At 54.8% G+C, this 16,763-nt stretch overlaps 1 protein-coding gene across 4 annotated transcripts in view; it reads right to left on the minus strand.

Moving 5' to 3' along the window:
* SH3PXD2A (SH3 and PX domains 2A) overlaps positions 1-16,763 on the minus strand; it is a 236,149-nt gene that overhangs the window by 88,919 nt on the left and 130,467 nt on the right. For all 4 annotated transcript variants that reach the window (XM_055345889.1, XM_055345892.1, XM_055345890.1 and 1 more), the window contains one exon: positions 15,526-15,617. In XM_055345889.1, the coding sequence (XP_055201864.1) occupies positions 15,526-15,617 (92 nt within the window). The remainder of the gene's footprint in view (positions 1-15,525; positions 15,618-16,763) is intronic.

Here is a 16,763-nt window from a genome sequence, read left to right on the forward strand (position 1 = left end):
AAGAATTGCTGACTCGCCCAGCCTCAAGGGTATGGACTTCATAAGAATCTGGCCCCACTGCCCAGGGGGCCAGCTCAGGACCCTGTAAACAATGGGCCTGGGTTTCCACTTGTATGCACGCCAAGAAGTCCCACCAAATGGTGACTGATAAGCAGTCTGTGGAGGGAGAGGATTGGGCACTGGTTTCCTAGAGGGGAAATGAGGCTGCTCAGCCCTCTGGCCACAGGGTGCTGTGAGCCTCCCACAAGCTGCCTGAGTTCCTGCCCTCTATGCTGCTTGGCCGTGGGTCCCCCAGGACTCCTGGGAACGGCATGCCAGACCTGGGGAACTGTGGAAGGGACACGGACAAAATGCTGTGCTGGGGTCCAATTGCAAAGTTCCTGGGGAGAAGGGCAAAGAAGGTCTTCCATGCTTGCAGGCCTTCCCAATCTCTCTACAAGGACATTTGTCTGTCTGTCCACCCACCCATCTATGTCTTAAGTGAGACCCAACCCAGTCTTGTGTCTGAGCAGAAGCGTGGTGGGAAAGACAGTTCTGCCCTCACAGAGCACACTGTCTGGTTGGGAGTGACAAGACAAACACCCAGAAAGAGAAAACATACAGTCACTTTGTGATTTCATAACCTGGTCAAAAGGATTTGTTATACAGGAATTCCTGGGAAGGGGAGGTCAGAGTGGTCTGGGGCAGTTGGGAAGGGCTGTCTAGAAGAGGGGGCTCTAGAGCTACCCCTGAAAGGTGAATATTAGAAAGAGCAGGGGGAGGAAAGAGGTTTGGGCTGGAAGGGATGATGTGGGCAAAGGTGCACGGGCAGGAACAGAGATGGGATCTTGTGTGTGTGCGTGTGTACATGTGTGCATTGGCATGTGCTCGTGTGTGTGCTAGGAGCAGAGAGAGGGCGAGGAGACCTCAGGGCGGCTGTCTGCCGTGAGCGCAGGTGGGCAGGACCCGCAGCTGGGGCTGGACTCAAGTGAAGGCACACAGCTTAGATTTTAGAAGAACCTCGGTGGGAGAAACCCAGGGGTGATGTTTGTAACAAACGATTTTCCCCTGGAAGGTGGCGGCACAGCTCCGAGACTGAGAATCAGGTTTCCATCTGGTTCTGCTTTTCCCTGTTTAGGCCGTGGGATGGGCCTTTGTTTCAGGGGAGACAAAGGATTGCTCTGCTCTCCACGCTAAAATCTGCAGAAATGTGCCTGACCCGTGAGTGCGTGCGTGTTGGTGTGATACGCACCAGGTCCCCACTGTTGAGCAGACCTCCGGGTGGCCCCTCGGCCTTAAGGCTGCTCGCACCCGAGCCCTGGCCTAATTTCGAGCTAGGCCAAGGGCTCTCTGCTTCCCTTGGACGCCCAGGAGCCTGTCCCAGGCCCAGCTGTGCTCGTGTCTGCCTTCACTCCGTGGGAGAGAATCCTGGAAGCAGGGCCCCAGGCTTCTCCCGGCACCTAGCTCACCTGCACCACCCAGGATGGTCTCGACTCCTGGAGCTCACATGCTTGTCTCTTACAGTGAGAGAACGCTGCACCTCCCAGACTTTCTCGAACTCCGTGTCACAAGTGCACAAGCACTGAGCACCCAGGCAGGCCAGGGCCCTTGATGCCTCCGTGACATTATCTCTGAGGTAGGTGCTTTAGGCCCATTTTACGGGCGAGGCTCGGAGCCACACAGCTAGCAGCAGGGAAGCAAGGCTGGGAACTCAAGGCTGTTTGTGCTTATGGCCTTTTCCCGCACCTTCCTGCCCTCTCCAGCGTTTCACAACATTCCAGCCCAGGAAACCCATCTTGATTCTGCCCTCTGATGGCACTGGGTGTCCCAATTCCATCCCCAACACTTAGGGGTGCCCCACCTCAAGCTGCCCAATAGAATCGTGATCACTGATAGAAATGGCCTCTAGTCAGGCGGCCACTGCCATTGTGGTTGTCGAGCACCTGAGACGTGGCTAGTATGACCCAAGAACTGAATTTTTAATCTGATTTAATGAGAACTTAATTTAAGTAGCCACAGTGCATTGCCTAGTACACCAGAGAGTGCGGCCTAGATCAGTGCGCTGCATGCAGCTCACGCGGGAGATGTGTCTGCGTGTAGCTGCCTGGATTCAAGCCCCAGCTCTGTCAGATTATATTGAGTGTCTCTGTCTTCATTTCCAGTCTATAAAGTGAAGAGACCGACAGGACCCACCTAACTGGATTGCCGGAGGACAAAACAAGTTGATGCATATGAAGTGCCTGGTGTGCACAGGCTCGATAAAGATGAGGATGCTCGAGCCTCCTGCACAGGCTGCTGGCCCCACACCCAGTCACGGAGCCCAGCACGGGCCCAGGGGCTAGGGGTGGAGCAGGAGCAGCTGGGGAAGGATATGGGGAGACTGGCCTGGCTGGCCCTAGTGGGGTAGGCCAAGGCTTGGGGTGCTTGTTTAGAGATGAAGAGACCTAGGCTCAGAGGGTAAACCCCCTTCACCAAAATCAAGTGGCTGGTGCGTGGCAGACCTGGGTGGTTAAGACCCATCTATGTGACTGTTCTACTTTCCTATTCCCCTGGAAGCCCGGCTGCTGCCAGGCTACCAGCCCTCCCGGGGACCCTGGCTCTCCCTGATTAGAAATGGCAGGGGTGTCAGCCAAGGCTGGATCCCCCTCACAGCTGGACCACGAAGGGACAGGTGGCTGCCACACTCTGAGCACCAGGCACTGGGCATACAGGACAAAGGGCTCTGTGCCCTCACCTCCCCGCCTCATGCCATGTCTGATACTCTCAGAGCCTGGCCTGGCGTGGTACCCCCTCTTTTCCCTCCTAAGTCTTATGTTACTGTGATGTCTTTGCTGTTACTGTGATGTCTTTGCTGTTTCCTCCACTCTACTGAGGGCCCCAGGAGGCAGGCAGTGTCCCTCCAGGCCTCACACAGGGAGAGGCACAGCAGGTGTTTGCTGAATGAAGGCATGAATGCCCAGGCAAACAGGCCCAGGGCTGCCAGGGGCTTCGGAGGGGTTGGCCAGAGCTGCAGCGTTATCCTGAGTTGTCCTCTGGGCAGACCCTGGGTCTCTACCCTCCACTCCATTTCCCCCAGTAAAGCCCAGTGGAAGTGCTGCTTCCTTGAGGGGGTCCTCCTTGAGGATTATGGGTGGGTCAGCAAGTGTGGATGTTAGTTTGTATAAAATGCCAAAGTATTTGAACAATCTTCGTGTGCAGAGTTCGCCCTGAGGACTCAGTGTGCTTCCCCTCCACGGGTGAGAATGCCTCCCTGTGTCCTATGCTCCAGCCCCTGGCTGTGATGTCACCCAGGGTTGCCATGGAAACCCCGAGGCCAGCCTAGTGACACGTTCTTCCTGACATCCTGCGTTCTGCTGCAGGATGTGTTACTGTTCCCCATGCGTCTCTCCCTTCCCCAATTGACCACAGTGCCTCACTGCCTCCTTTCTTGACTCCCCTGTGGGCCCAGGTCTGAGAACAAGGGAATGCCAGTGCTTAGGAAGTGCTACCTATTAAGATGCTAGCTCAGTATCAAGCTGAGATCTGAACCCAGTGTCAGCCGACTCCTAAGCCAGGGCTTGGAACCATCAGGACCCTGATCTTTCCATCCTTCCTGTCTATCAGCCTTCTGGCCTTCCCACCCTCCTGATCAAAAGCCTCCAAGCCAGCACTCACAGGCCTCCATCAGCCCAGGCCCTCTGTCTGCCCTCTGTCTCTGAGGCCTCCCCCAGGGGGACATCAGGCTCCCCATCCTTCCCCGAGCACCCCCACCCCCAGGGCCTTGCTCCCTCTCCAAGTGCCCCATGTACTCTAGACCTGAGCATCTCTGGCAGCTCACTGACCATTGGGGTGCCCTAGGCAGCCCTGCTGTGCTGGGGAGAGGACCACAGGGGAATGGGCCCCACACAGGTCTTCCTGAGAGCTTCGGCCAGCACAACCTTGGGCCAGTCCAGTCTCTACACTCCTGTTACAGAAGCTCAGGGCTTGGTGACAAAGGTCCTCAGCGCTAGAGCCCCCAGGCCAGGGTCACTCAACAAGCATCTGCAAGCACCTACTGCATGCCAGCCAGGCCCTGGGGTCTCAGCATAGAATAAAACTGGGTTAAAAGCTGTGAGGAAAAGGGAGACGTTGCAGAAATGGAGAGAAAGGGAAGTCTCTCTAAAGAGGTAAGGATTCTAGGATAATTGGAGGAGCAGATGGAATGGGAGGCAGGAGCCATCGGGCTGGAGATGGGGAGGGAACCAGGCTTCCCAGGCCCAGGCCACCGGGAACCTGCTTGGAAGTCATCCTGCCACAGTGGAAAGCCATGTCAGTGTTAGCTTATGCAGGCTCTTTGGAAAGCCCCCTCTGACTGCTCTTTGGAGGAGGACAGGGCCAAGGGGGCAGCCAGAGAGCTGGAGGAAGAAGCCACAGTGGGTGCATAAAAGCCCCGCACCCCTGCCCTTGAGTGGGACCACCAGTTCTTGGCCAGCTCCCAGAGTTCCCTATGGGGTGAGGCCCCAGTGGCCCATAGGGCATCTAGTTGATTGTGACTACTTTTGGCTGCCTTTCCTCCCCTGCCTGACTTCACTCCCTCACTGGCGTCTACCATTATCACCTCCCAAATAAACTGCCTGGGCTCAAATCATCCCCAGACCTGCTTCTGCAGTATTCTAAACCAAACCATCTGCCTCTCCCTGTCTCTGGCATGGAGTATCCGCCGCCTACCACTGCCCACCAAGATCCTTATAGCCTGCTGGACCTAACAGATGACCAACACATAGTGGGGGCTTTACGGAGACATGCCAACATGGGGGATGACCCATGTCTTCTGTCTTCTGGCACTCGTGGCTGCCTGTGGCCCTGTAGGTCTCTGTGAGTCTCTGACCAGTAAGACAGGCTCACAGGCACCCTCTCTTGCAGGGACAAGAGCACTCCCTGCTATTAACCTTAAATTCTCTGGCTTGGCAGGCATAGCCCTCTCTAATTGGGAGCCTGCTTCTGAGTAATTAGATCAGACCTGACCACAGCCCAGCTCCCACTTCCCTGGCCATTCAGGGCAGCTGGCCCCTCCTCCCTGTCCCTCAGGCAGGCTTTGATTCGTGTTACCATAAAGGGGTTCAGCTTGGGCCTCCAGGTGCCCTTCTGTGCATCAGCAGGCAGGATGCTCTGGAAGTCAGCTGGAAAAGTTTCTGAGAGCCAGAAGGAACATTGGACTCTGAGTCAAAAAAGTGCTAGTTGTTTCTCTGGGTGACCTTGGGCAAATCATCACCCCCCCCCCACCCCCGCAGCCCTGCAGAACCTGTCAGTGCAACATGAGGGCAGGGCTGGAGGATGTCTGAAGGCCCAGGTGGGGAGGCAACCCTGCCTCCTGCTTCCAGTGGGATGCGGCCTCAGACTGGGGTGGAGGCTGCTTTGCCGGCTCCAGAAACTGCCAACTCACACCGCTGTGTGCTAAGTGGTGAGCGTTGTGTGGGCACTGGCTAGCCAGGCCTCTGGCTTCTCCCTCAGCATGCAGCAGCCCCTTGACAATAGCAATGGTAATAATAGGTCCCATTGATTATGAGCACGTGCCAGGCAGCATGCTAAACACTTGGTGAGCGTTACTGAGGTTGAGAGCCAGGCTCTCCCGCTGGACTGCCTGGATTGTAGCCATCTCTGCCACTCATCAGCTTTGCAAGTCACATAACCTCTCTTTGCCTTAGTGGGCTTAACTGGAAATTGAGGGAAAAAAACGTGCCCAGCTCATGGAGAGATACAAAAATTAAATGAGCTAAAATGCATACATTGCTTTTTTCCAAAGCCCTGGGCTGCCTGCAAGCAGCCCCTGTGGCTTAGCCCCTAGGTCTATTGCCTGCACCCAGTAGCCTTCTGAGATGCCCTGGGGAAAGTAAGCACTGAAGTCACATGTAGCCCACATGCAGGGCCAAACTGCATGTGTACTTCCTGGGGGTGGGGATGAAGTGCATGGGGGCACCCTCAGCCCTCCACCCTGGGCACCCACTCAGCAGCGGGTCCACCTCAGAGCAGCACTGAGAAGGGCAAAGCAGGCCTTGCCGTGGGCTACTGGACAGTCTGTGCAAGAGCCAAAGCAGCTGGAACTACCAGGTCTAGAAATCAGAGCAGCACACGGTTGAGGAAAGAACCCGGTCTCTAGGTACATATTTCCCCTCTTCCCTGACAAGGGCAGAGGGAAGGGATGTTGATGGGGCTCCTCAGCCCCAGAGCTGGTTTTTTAATTCTTCCCTCTGGGATCTATTCAGGGCTATGCAAAAGTTCTAAAACTGGATTGTGGCGATGGTTGCACAACTCTGCAAATTTACTAATCATCATTGGATTAATGGCACACTTAAAATGAGTGACTTTTGTTTTATGTAAATTATGTCTCAATAAGACTGTCTGAAAGTAAAAATCTCCTGCCTGGTTCAGGTGGCGAGATCTTGGGCTGTGTGTCCTGGGTTGGGGCCAGGGGAAGGGGGTTCCCATTAATTCAGGGTTCCTCATGTGACAAATGGGCCACATGATAGAGACAGGGTAAGGGAGTAAAGGGCTTGGTTTGAGGCTGGGGTCACAGCTGGACCTAAGGAAGACCAAAGTCAGGTGTCCGTCTGGGCAGCACCCGGCTTGGCTTTCAGGAAGACAGAGAGAGGCTGGTTCTGGAAGCACATCAGGGGTCTGACCCACAGCAGATAGGCCCTCCTGGGAGCTCTCGAGGCTGGGGGAGGGGTCTCAGGGAGGGCACCCAGAACTGGCCCTGGGCTCCTGAGCCTTGTGTCTTCTCAGGGATGTGGGCTGACAAGAAGCCTAGATTCCCCTTAAAGAGTCCCCAAATATGGAAAGTGCCCTCAGTTGTACCTTCAGGGGCCCCCATCTGTGACCACAGCAACCGTGGGGTCCTGATTCAATTATTCTGCCCTATGGTCAGATAAAAGGTCTCAGAATCTAGCAGTTTGGAGCCATGGCCCTGTGGCTCCATCACACACGCCCATGTGGGTAGCTGGACACAGATTTGAAGCTGGAAGGGTTTGAATCCAGCCTCTGACACATACTAGCTGAGAGGTAACTGAACCAACACGAGCCTAAGCGCCCTCATCTACACAAGGGAGGCCTGAGTCTCACCGGATTAAACTGATGGTTAAACAAGACCACACTCAAGGACCCAGCACGGGTTTTGACAGTATCAGCCAAATCTACAGGCATCTGTCCTGATCCTGGCAACTGCAATGCCCAAAGCTTCCACGAGGTGGAGCCAGATACACACAGAGCCCTTGCACTAAGTCACCCAAAGTTAAGTGGTGCCTCAAACCCACAGGGCTTGTGAAAGGGAAGGGTCACGTGATCTGCAGAATGCTTGTCTCTTCCACATCTGACCGTGTCTATGAATGTCTTTCATTTCCACAGCCATCTGCAACCACTGCAGATCCTGGTTGCTACATGCTTGGACCATTGCAATAGCCAGCTGGCCCTGATAAGATCACAGAATGTCAGAGCCAGGAGAGACCCCAAAGAACCCCAAATTTTGCCCCTTTCCCTGATGATGAAATATAAAGGGCTAATGACTGACCAAGGTCACCCAATGGACACTCAGACCCAACTCCTCTGGCCCAGCCCTAGTCAGGATGCTCTTGGTCTCCAGGAAGACAGAATTTCTTTCAGTTTCTTGAAACTGCCCCAGTCTTAGGGACTCTCTCTGACCTGAGTGTCCTTGTCTCCCAATCCCCTTGAGTATGGTAGCTCGTAGCTCTCACCTCACTCTCAGCTCAAATGCCACCTCTCCGCAGAGGCTTCCCTGACAACCTCGCCAGGCTAGCCCACTGCTGTGGACGGTCCAGCATCCGTATATCACTTGTTTCATTTCTGCCATCTCCACTGGATTGGCAGCTGTTATAAGCTCCATTTCACAGGTGAAGAAACTGAGATCTTGGCATTTAAATAATTCCCAGGTCACAGGGTAGGTGGGGAAGGAACCAAGGTGCTAGCCAGAGCCCTATCGTGCTCTGCTGCCTCCCACAGCAGCAAGCCAGGCCCTGACCGTGCTGTCTCTCCCCTCAGACCACAAGCTCCCCATGGGGAGGGCTGAGCTGTGTCCACTTCCATGGCCCTGGTGTCCCACACCAAGAAGATGATAAAAAATGCTAGAATGAATGAATGCCTCCTGTCTGGATGCCAACAGAGGAAGCCTTAGTCCAGGAGGACAAAGACCTGGGTTTGAGGGTCAGCTCTGTCATGGACTCCCTCTGGAGGGGTAGCTAACCAGAGGACTGGTTACAGTGGAGGGGGAACCAAGACACCCTTGAACGTGACATAACTGTGAAGCAGGCCTCCAGAGCTCTGTGAGGGGCTCATCCTGTGGCCCTGGGAGCCAGGGAAGGGGCCAGTGGGGCCGTGGGCACCTGAATAGCAGGACTGTCCTCCTGGGGCTGAGGAGGACCCCTATACCCCTCTATTTTCCCTATCCCACCACCTCCTTTGCACTCTCGCTCGAGGGAGTTGAACCCCTGCGCTGGCCTGAAAATGGAATAACCTTCTCTCCCTGGACACAGCTGGCACAGGCCTTTGCTCTGAGCTGGGCTATTTCGTTAGCCTCCCTGCACTTCCCACCCAGCATGACAGCTGGGCCCTCAGAAATCCTTGTTCCCCCTGATGCTCCTTTCAAGTGGGTTGGAACCAGCTTCCTGTGGGCACCTTCCTCCCACCTGCCCGCCCAGGTTGAGGGGGGCCCGGCAGGGGGTGGGCAGGGTCTACCTGCATAAAGTTCTGAGTTGCTCCCGCCCCCAGTTCCCAGGGGACCCCATGGTTCCTACAGCCACATCCAGCTGGCTCTCTCACCTGTCTGTATGAAGAGACTATTTGTGCAGCTGTTAGTGGCGGTGGGGCTGGAAGGACAGCGCGGGCCACGTCCCTGGCCCTGTGGGTGGTGGCAGAGCTTGCTGGCAAGGGTCTAACCGGGACTTAGCAAAGCACAGGGCCAGGGAATGGGCTCTCCCATCCTTTCCCAGGCCACAGGCCCCCTGAGGAAGGTAGGAACATGGACACCTCAGAGTTCCCGACAGCCGGCAGGGGGCCTGGTGGCAGACTGGGGGCAGCCGCACCCCACCATCAGCACCAACCCTGGCAAGTTCTCCCAGAGCTGACCATTTCCATTCCCACAGAGTAGCCACTCTGCACCCAGGCCTGGGCCCATGGAAGAAAGGGAAGAACAGAAGCTCCTGTGAGTGAGCTGTGTTGGGTCAGGCACTTACAGGCATTAGCACCCTCGAACCTCCCCACTGTCCCGCAGTGTGGGTATTGTTGGCCACCCTCACAGATACAGAAGCCTTCAGAGATTTGAAGAGGTGGAGTGATTCATTCAAGGCCAAAGCAGAGCTGGGTGTTCTGACTGTTGTCTCTGGAGTTAGTTTAACTCCTCAAAAATTCTACCTAGTGGCAGTCTTGAGCCTTTAGTCCATCAGCCCATGAATTTCTGGCACACAGTAGATGATCAGTGGATACATGCTGAGGATGGAAAGCACAGCAGAGACTCTCTTTCCAGGGCTCACCCCACAACCCTCCCTTTGCCTCCCAGGGAAGATGAAGAGAACGTAAGCTGCTACTGTGTGCTCCACGCACATCATCTCATTTAACTCTCCTCAGCTCCTGGGCAGGTAGGTGTGACTTCCAGAGGAGGCCCCAACATTAACCTGAGTGCACCTGGCTTTCAGCAGCAGAGCCCCGATTCTAACTCATGACATCAGAGTCAGACATGACCAAAGCAGTCAGCCTACCTCCTGAACAAGGCTGACCTGGAATTCAACCGTGATGGAGAACAGGGGTGCCCCCAGGAGGGGCCTCCCCAAATTCTCAGGGCCATCCTGTCTGCACCACCCCCATACTCACTCTCTGTCTTCTTCCTGGATCCCTTCTGTCCTCCTGGCCTCTGTTTTCCCCAGGGGAGGGCAGCCACGGCCTCCATCCCTTCCGAAATATAAATGGGAGGGGAGGCTGGGAGATCCTCCAGAGTGCCTTTTGTCGGGTCAGCCCTCCTGCCCACCGCAGCCCCAGAGCTGCTGCCTGCTTCTGTCCTCCATTCCTGGAACCCTTGTTCAGCATCCTCTGGGTCAGCCCATACTCAGGACCCAAACCCTGGACTCTGCCTGGGCAGGCCTCCTGGTAGGACAGCCTCCCTCTCTCACTGATCTGCCTGGCTGCCCCCCCGGCAGGTGGCAGGGATACTGGGGTGGACTCCAAGGCCAGAAGCCAGTGCTCTGGGCAGGCTGGGGCCAGGACAGTTCTGACCCAACCTGGCCACAGGCCACCACCTTGTACCCCTGGTCCCTCCAAACATTGGGCCATTGTTCCAGGCCACAACAGAGGGTGGCTCTGTGGCCTTGGGGCTGAACAAAAACCTGTTCAGCAAGGCTCTGTTCCTCCCATGCGAGTTCAAGAATTTGACCAGGATCCTGGCTGGCTTCATAGGAAGAAATAAGCTGAGGAGACAGGCCTGAACCTAGAGCAGAGAGGGGATGGCAGGAGCAGGAGCCCCTCAGCCTGTCTTGCAGGCTGACCACACGTCACTGGTGCCATTGTGTAAGAGGTGAGCCTGAGACGAGTGGGATGCTAAGCGTGTGACAAGAGAGAAGCACAGCGGTCCAGCCTGGCCTCTGTTTCCCCTCTGTGACTCGAGGGGAAGGCATCATCATGATTTCTACTCTAAAGATAAGGAAACGGAGGCAGAGAGAAGCAAGAGGCAGAGATGGCCTCTGAACCCAGACCAATAATTCCAGAGGGATGAAGAATGCTCTTCACTTTGCTCCTATGACCATGGGCAGTTCTACTTACAGTTTTGTTAAATGACCTCAACTTTGTTTTGGCTCAGTCAACACTGACCAGGTGCCAGGCCACAGAGGTGGGGGCCCGCATGGTGGAAGAGACCCGTAAACAGATCCATGTGATACAGTTAGTGCCACTCCTATGGCAGCCAGGTGTGCGCTACAGGTGAGGCTTTCTGGAAGGTCTGAGTGGGATTTGGTCCTATGGTAGGTACGGAGCGGGGCAGAAGGTTGCTCCAGGTGGAGGGGACAGGAGGGCATGAGTTTGGAGGGTGGCGATAGCTGGCTGCACTCTGGTGACAGGAACTAAGAATGAGGGCAGGACTGGTGGGTCAGGAGGCTGGGGAGATGGAAAGGCAGGTCAGAGGCCATTGAAGGGGGTTCTCGTGGGGCTGGACCTCTCCCCTTTCCAATAGAAATGTGCATCAATCCAGGGACCTGAAGACAGGCCTCACAGAGTCCCTCTGAGAACCTTTGGGATCCCTGATTCAATTTGGATGAAAATTTAAACTTGTAAAAAGAGGCATTTGCTGGGTCACATGGTTGACTCGGCTGTAAGTCCTGCCAAGCCAGCCTGGGCCTGCCTTAGCTCCCCTTTACCATCACTGACACCACATGGGAACCAAAGAATAGGCACCCACTGCTCGGGGTGGGGGCGGGGGGAGTGTCCTGTGCCTACGGAAGCCAGGCCCAGTAATACCTGGCCCCCGGCCTAGTAGGGGGTTGGTCCTCCAGGTGCTCAAACACAGAAGAGCCCGGGAGGGCTGACATGGCAGGTGCGGCCCCAGGACACTGCTAGGGGTCACCGCGGGCCCTGCAGGGTTACCAGCTGTAGCTGCCAGGAGGCTGGGCCCAACTGGTTGTCAGAGGCAACCCAGGATTTGTGTTGCACTGAATTCTCTTAAGTTCCAGGGGTGCGTCTTTCTCAGCCTCTTTCAGTAGTTGGTGACTAGGGCTGTCCCTAACCCAAGCCAGCCACATGGCCCTCCAGAATCCCTGGAGAGGAGGCTAAGAAACATCATCGCTAGCTTTTCTTGCCCACCCCTGCTCACTGAGTCCTCATTACCCTGGGGCCATGTGCTGGGGGCTGGCAGGAGAGATGCTCAGTTCCCCCCGAAAGTGTGTGTGTGTGTGTGTTGGGGGGTAGCTAACAGGATGGTGTCCCCCATCCCCAGGCAGGCCGACCTGTTCAAGGCCTGCCTCCTCCGCTTCTCAGTTGTGTGGCCAGGGGCAAGCCAGGTACTGCTAGGGCCTCTGTTTCCCCATCTGCTAAATAGGGGTAATAGTACTAACTTTGGGGGTGGCCTGAGATTTAAATGAGGTAATACATAGAGTACAGAGAAAGTAACCACTAAAGCTAACATCTTCCTTTTCCTCTCTGCACCCCCATCAAGACACTCACATGTGCACACACACCTAGGTGCACATGTACACACACAGACACCCATACACATCGTGCACATGTTCCTATTCAACTTGTGGCTTCCCAAGAACACATAGTCCTCAAAAAGAAAACAATTGTCAAAGGGGCCAAGGCTGGTCTTCATGTGCCCCGGCCGGGTGGAGACCAGAAGGGGGCACTGTGAAGAGGGGCAAACTTGAGGAACCATGAGCTGAGTGATGGGTTAGGGCCACGGTCAGATGTGTCAGCTTGGAGCCAGTCTTCTGTGAAATCACGCCATGGTCTATCTCCTGTGTAAGACTATGATGAAGGCTGAATGATCAGTCTTTCCTCTGGTAGATGTTTTCTGAGCACCTGCTCTGGGCACTGGGATGTAGTGCAGAAAATATGGGTACAAGATCCTACTCTCTCAGAACTGACATCCCAGTGAGAGGGATGGATGGTAACTGCCAGGAGTGAATGGGCCACGCGTGGGTAGTGATAATGGTCTACACCGGGAAGGATGAAGCCAGGAAGCAGAGGGCAGGCACTGGGGGGTTTTAACAGAAGGCCAGGGCCTGCCTTGCTGAGTAGCTGTGTGAGGAAAGACTGGAAGGAGGTGTGGGAACAGGCCAAGGGGATCGCCTGGAGAGGAATCAAGGGGCCCAGGCGGAGGGAAGAACCAGTGCAAAGGCCCCAAGGTGCAAGCAGCAGCCAGCAGGCCAGTGTGGCTGGAAAGGAACAAGGCGGGGGGGAGCTGCAGAGGGTGCCCCCAGAGGGAAGGGAGGGCCAGGCCAAGGGGCCCTAACTCTGAGTGACGTCAGAGGCATGGAGGATTTTGAGCAGAGGAGTGACATGATATGACGTATTAGTTTATTTTTATTTTTATTTTTTTTAAGATTTATTTATTTATTTATGATAGAGAGAGAAAGAGAGAGAGGCAGAGACACAGGAGGAGGGAGAAGCAGGCTCCATGCAGGGAGCCCGACGTGGGACTCAATCCCGGGACTCCAGGATCACGCCCCGGGCCAAAGGCAGGCGCTAAACCGCTGAGCCACCCAGGGATCCCTGACGTATTAGTTTAAATGATCCTTCCTTCTACTATGTTGAAAATGGACCACAGAGAGCAAGGGTACAGGCAGGGAGGCCAGTCAGGAGGCCAGAATCCAGGTGAGGATCGGTGATAGGGTGGCTTGGGCTGGCAGCAGGGCAGAAGGTGAGATGCAGTCAGAGTCTGGAAATACTCTGAAGGTAGTACCCACAGGATGTGCTAGTGGATGGAGGGGTGCAAAGGGAAGGGATGCATCTAGAATCATGCCGGCATTTGGGGCTGGCACAGCAGCAGTACACAGCACCATTAGTAGTGGGAGGTGGACGACAGGAGCTGCCTTCCTGGGGCAGCTGCATGAAGATGCGACGCCACCATGGCTGCTCTGGTCAGGCTCACCTGAAGTGTCTATAAGGAACATCCTTCCTGTGCAGGGCCAGGGCCTAGAGTCACGCTAGCAGTTTACAAGAGGACCCTGCTCTCCCTTGCAGAAGCCAGGGAGCGGCCTGGGATCAAAGCTGAGGGGCTATCTTGGGCCTGCTCTGCCTCCCTCACCAAGGCTGGGCTGCTATGTAGCCTTCCCTTCCCAGCAAGACAGAAAAGGGACCCAGACCCCCCTCCCCAGGTCCTGTGAACACCCGCCGGAGGGCCCCTGCAGCAGCACACTTGAAAGAGGCAGGGGGTTATCTGCAAAATTCCAATTAAATCCACAGGCTTTGATAATTTGATAAGCCACTCTACAGTCGCCCCTGAGTCAAAATACACTGTTACTTGATCCTATGTTTATGTTTCAGGATGGAGGGGGAGGTGTACCGTGGGCGGGGAAGGTGCAAGCAGCTCTGAGAGAGGGGGGTGCAGACACTTGGCTGATAAATCGTCAGCCTGTCAGGCCACAATCACCCACGGGGCTGGGCTCTTGTGGCAAGCACACCACAGTCTGGAGCATGAGTCTCTCTTGGCAGCTCCTGGAGGCTGAGTGGGGCCAGGGAGGAGAAGCCCTTCAGAATTATCTGTCACAGCTGACCCTGCTTCCTGAGCCTCAGGTCTGTGTCACGCAGGAGGGCTTCCTGGTCTCAGGTCATCTCTTACCAGACCAGCTGGAAACCAGCCCAGCTGGCTGGTACCACCTCGAGAAAGAGGCACATAACCCTCTGCTCTGTTGACTTGGAATCAAATGCTTTATGACCCCTCCCTGCAAAAGCCAGGCTGTGATCTGCAGGGTGGAGTGTGCACTGAGCCACATTCCATTCTGTTCTACAACCTTCCATGAGCAAAACTGAATACGTCCTATGGGCCAATAGCACTGAGCAGGCTGTCTTCATCCCTTTGTTATCTCTGTAAGCTCTCTTGACCATTCCATGAGTCCCACGTTATCATGTGTTAGGGATGAGACAACAGAAACACAGAGAGGTTGAGCAAATGACCAGAGATCATAGCCTTGAGTGGCAAGCCCTGACCCCAGAGCCTGGCTCTGCAAAGCCATGCCCACTGCTTCACTGATGCACAAACTGTCTCCTCAAGCCTGGTTGACTTCATTCCTTGAGGGCCTTCTGGAGATTGGCAAAAGGCTAACCTACTGCCACAAGTGTATAGGTGGAGACGTGAAATAGGACCAATTGTGTGACTTTGGGAAAACCATCTCACCTCACTGGCCCTCATTTCCTCCTCTGTAAACACGGCTACTAATGTCTATCATAAACTAGCCCAGAAGTTATTCAGTGAGTGAGCTCTCAGCCTGGACAGCACATGCCTCCCCGGGCCTGCATTTCATCTGTGAGCTTGGTAGCATCAACAATTAAGAGTAATGACTGCTAATCCTGGACCTCTGAACAGAGGGACCATTATACTTTCTTTTACTTCATCTGTTCTTTACAGTTTCCTGTGAGCTAGAGAGAGTGCAGAGGAAAATCTGCTCCCCAAATGCAGAGACATCCTTACTTGCCAGCCCTGAGGTAAAGGGAAATGAGAAGCAAACTTTGGCAATAAGAGTCTGGGGAATAGGGATCCCTGGGTGGCGCAGCGGTTTGGCGCCTGCCTTTGGCCCGGGGCGCGATCCTGGAGGCCCGGGATCGAGTCCCACGTCAGGCTCCCGGTGCATGGAGCCTGCTTCTCCCTCTGCCTGTGTCTCTGCCTCTCTCTCTCTCTCTATGACTATCGTAAAAAAAAAAAAAAAAAAAAAAAAAGAGTCTGGGGAATAATGGTCCATATACCTTTGGCCCATCTCTCCCCAGCCTGCTTGGCCTTCCCAGCTCTCCCTTTCCTGGTGTCCCCACATCCTGAGCCTCTCCATACTGTTCTCAGTTTTAGCCCACACCTCAAAGCACACAGGAGAGGCCTGGGCTACCACTTACTCTTTCGGAGGGTTGACATCCTCTGGTCGGGCCTCAAAGAACCGAAAGACTTCATCGCACTGAGAAATGTGGGGAGGCAGCCGGACAAGTGCCTGTGGAAAGACAGGAAGAAAGGGTATTAGGTCTGATGAAAACCAAAAGCAGTCATCTTGGGATGACAGTGATGACAGAGGTTCAAGGACTGTGCCATGGAAGATACAGCCACCTAGCCACCCATCCAACCAGACAACTCATCTACAAATCAACTAATCAGCTAACTAATGAAACAGCTCTTCACCCATCCCATGAAGCAGCCAACCAGCTGATTAATCCACTAACCAACTAGTCAACTGATAAAAATAATCGATCAACCCCAACTAATCTATCAATGATCCAGCCACTTCAACCAACCAACCATTCAAATAGCCAGTTCACCAACTAAACAACCAGCCAACCAAGCAAAAAACAATGCCCATCAAACCCTAGGTCTCAAGGCCCTCAGGAGTTAGTCATTCTGCCTGAATCCTAAAAGAATTCCCTCCTGGCCACAGAGTAAGTCCAAGATCCTTAGCATGACAACCCAATTCTACCTGCTGTGTCTCCCCGTAGCCACATTCCAGACACACCAGATAGTCACAGTCCCTCAACACTGACTGCACGATTAATGATTTAATGGCAAGCAGATAATTCCAGCAAGGACAATAGGGCGTTGTAACAGAATCTGATAGGACCTAGGAAGATTAGCAGAGAGGGGGGTTTTAGGAAAGACTCTTTGACGCTGAGTCCAAAGGAAGGGTAAGAATTAACTGGTCAAGTGAGGGTGGTGAGACCAAGCACGGTGGTTGCAGGAGCTCAGTGAGCTGGGCGCGGCCTGAGTGCAAGCAAGGGAGAGGGTGCACCAGGCTGATCTAGCAGCGCTTTGTTTAGGACGCCTGGCAGAGCAGTATAAGCTCAAGAGGGTGGAAAAGCTTCTTAGAAGAGTGGCCATGAGTAGGGGTACAGTGGTGTGCATTATTTGGATGGGCAGAGAGAAGATGGGCACCAGATGGGGGATAACTGTCCAGTAGGCGCATAGGCCAGCTGTGAGCCTGTCATCCAGGGAGGCCTGAGAGTCTGCCGCCACGAAGTAAGGCGTTACAGTCAGAGGTGGTCAGAATTCCGGCTGCACACCAGCGCATACTCCATACCGTATAGCCTGAGGCACCCGGGACCCCTGGCCTGCCCAACATGGAAGTGGGGGAGGGGGACAGGGGGGTGTG

The sequence above is a fragment of the Nyctereutes procyonoides genome, unplaced genomic scaffold (genome assembly GCF_905146905.1).
Source record: "Nyctereutes procyonoides isolate TBG_1078 unplaced genomic scaffold, NYPRO_anot_genome, whole genome shotgun sequence".
NCBI classification, from domain to species: Eukaryota; Metazoa; Chordata; class Mammalia; order Carnivora; family Canidae; genus Nyctereutes; species Nyctereutes procyonoides.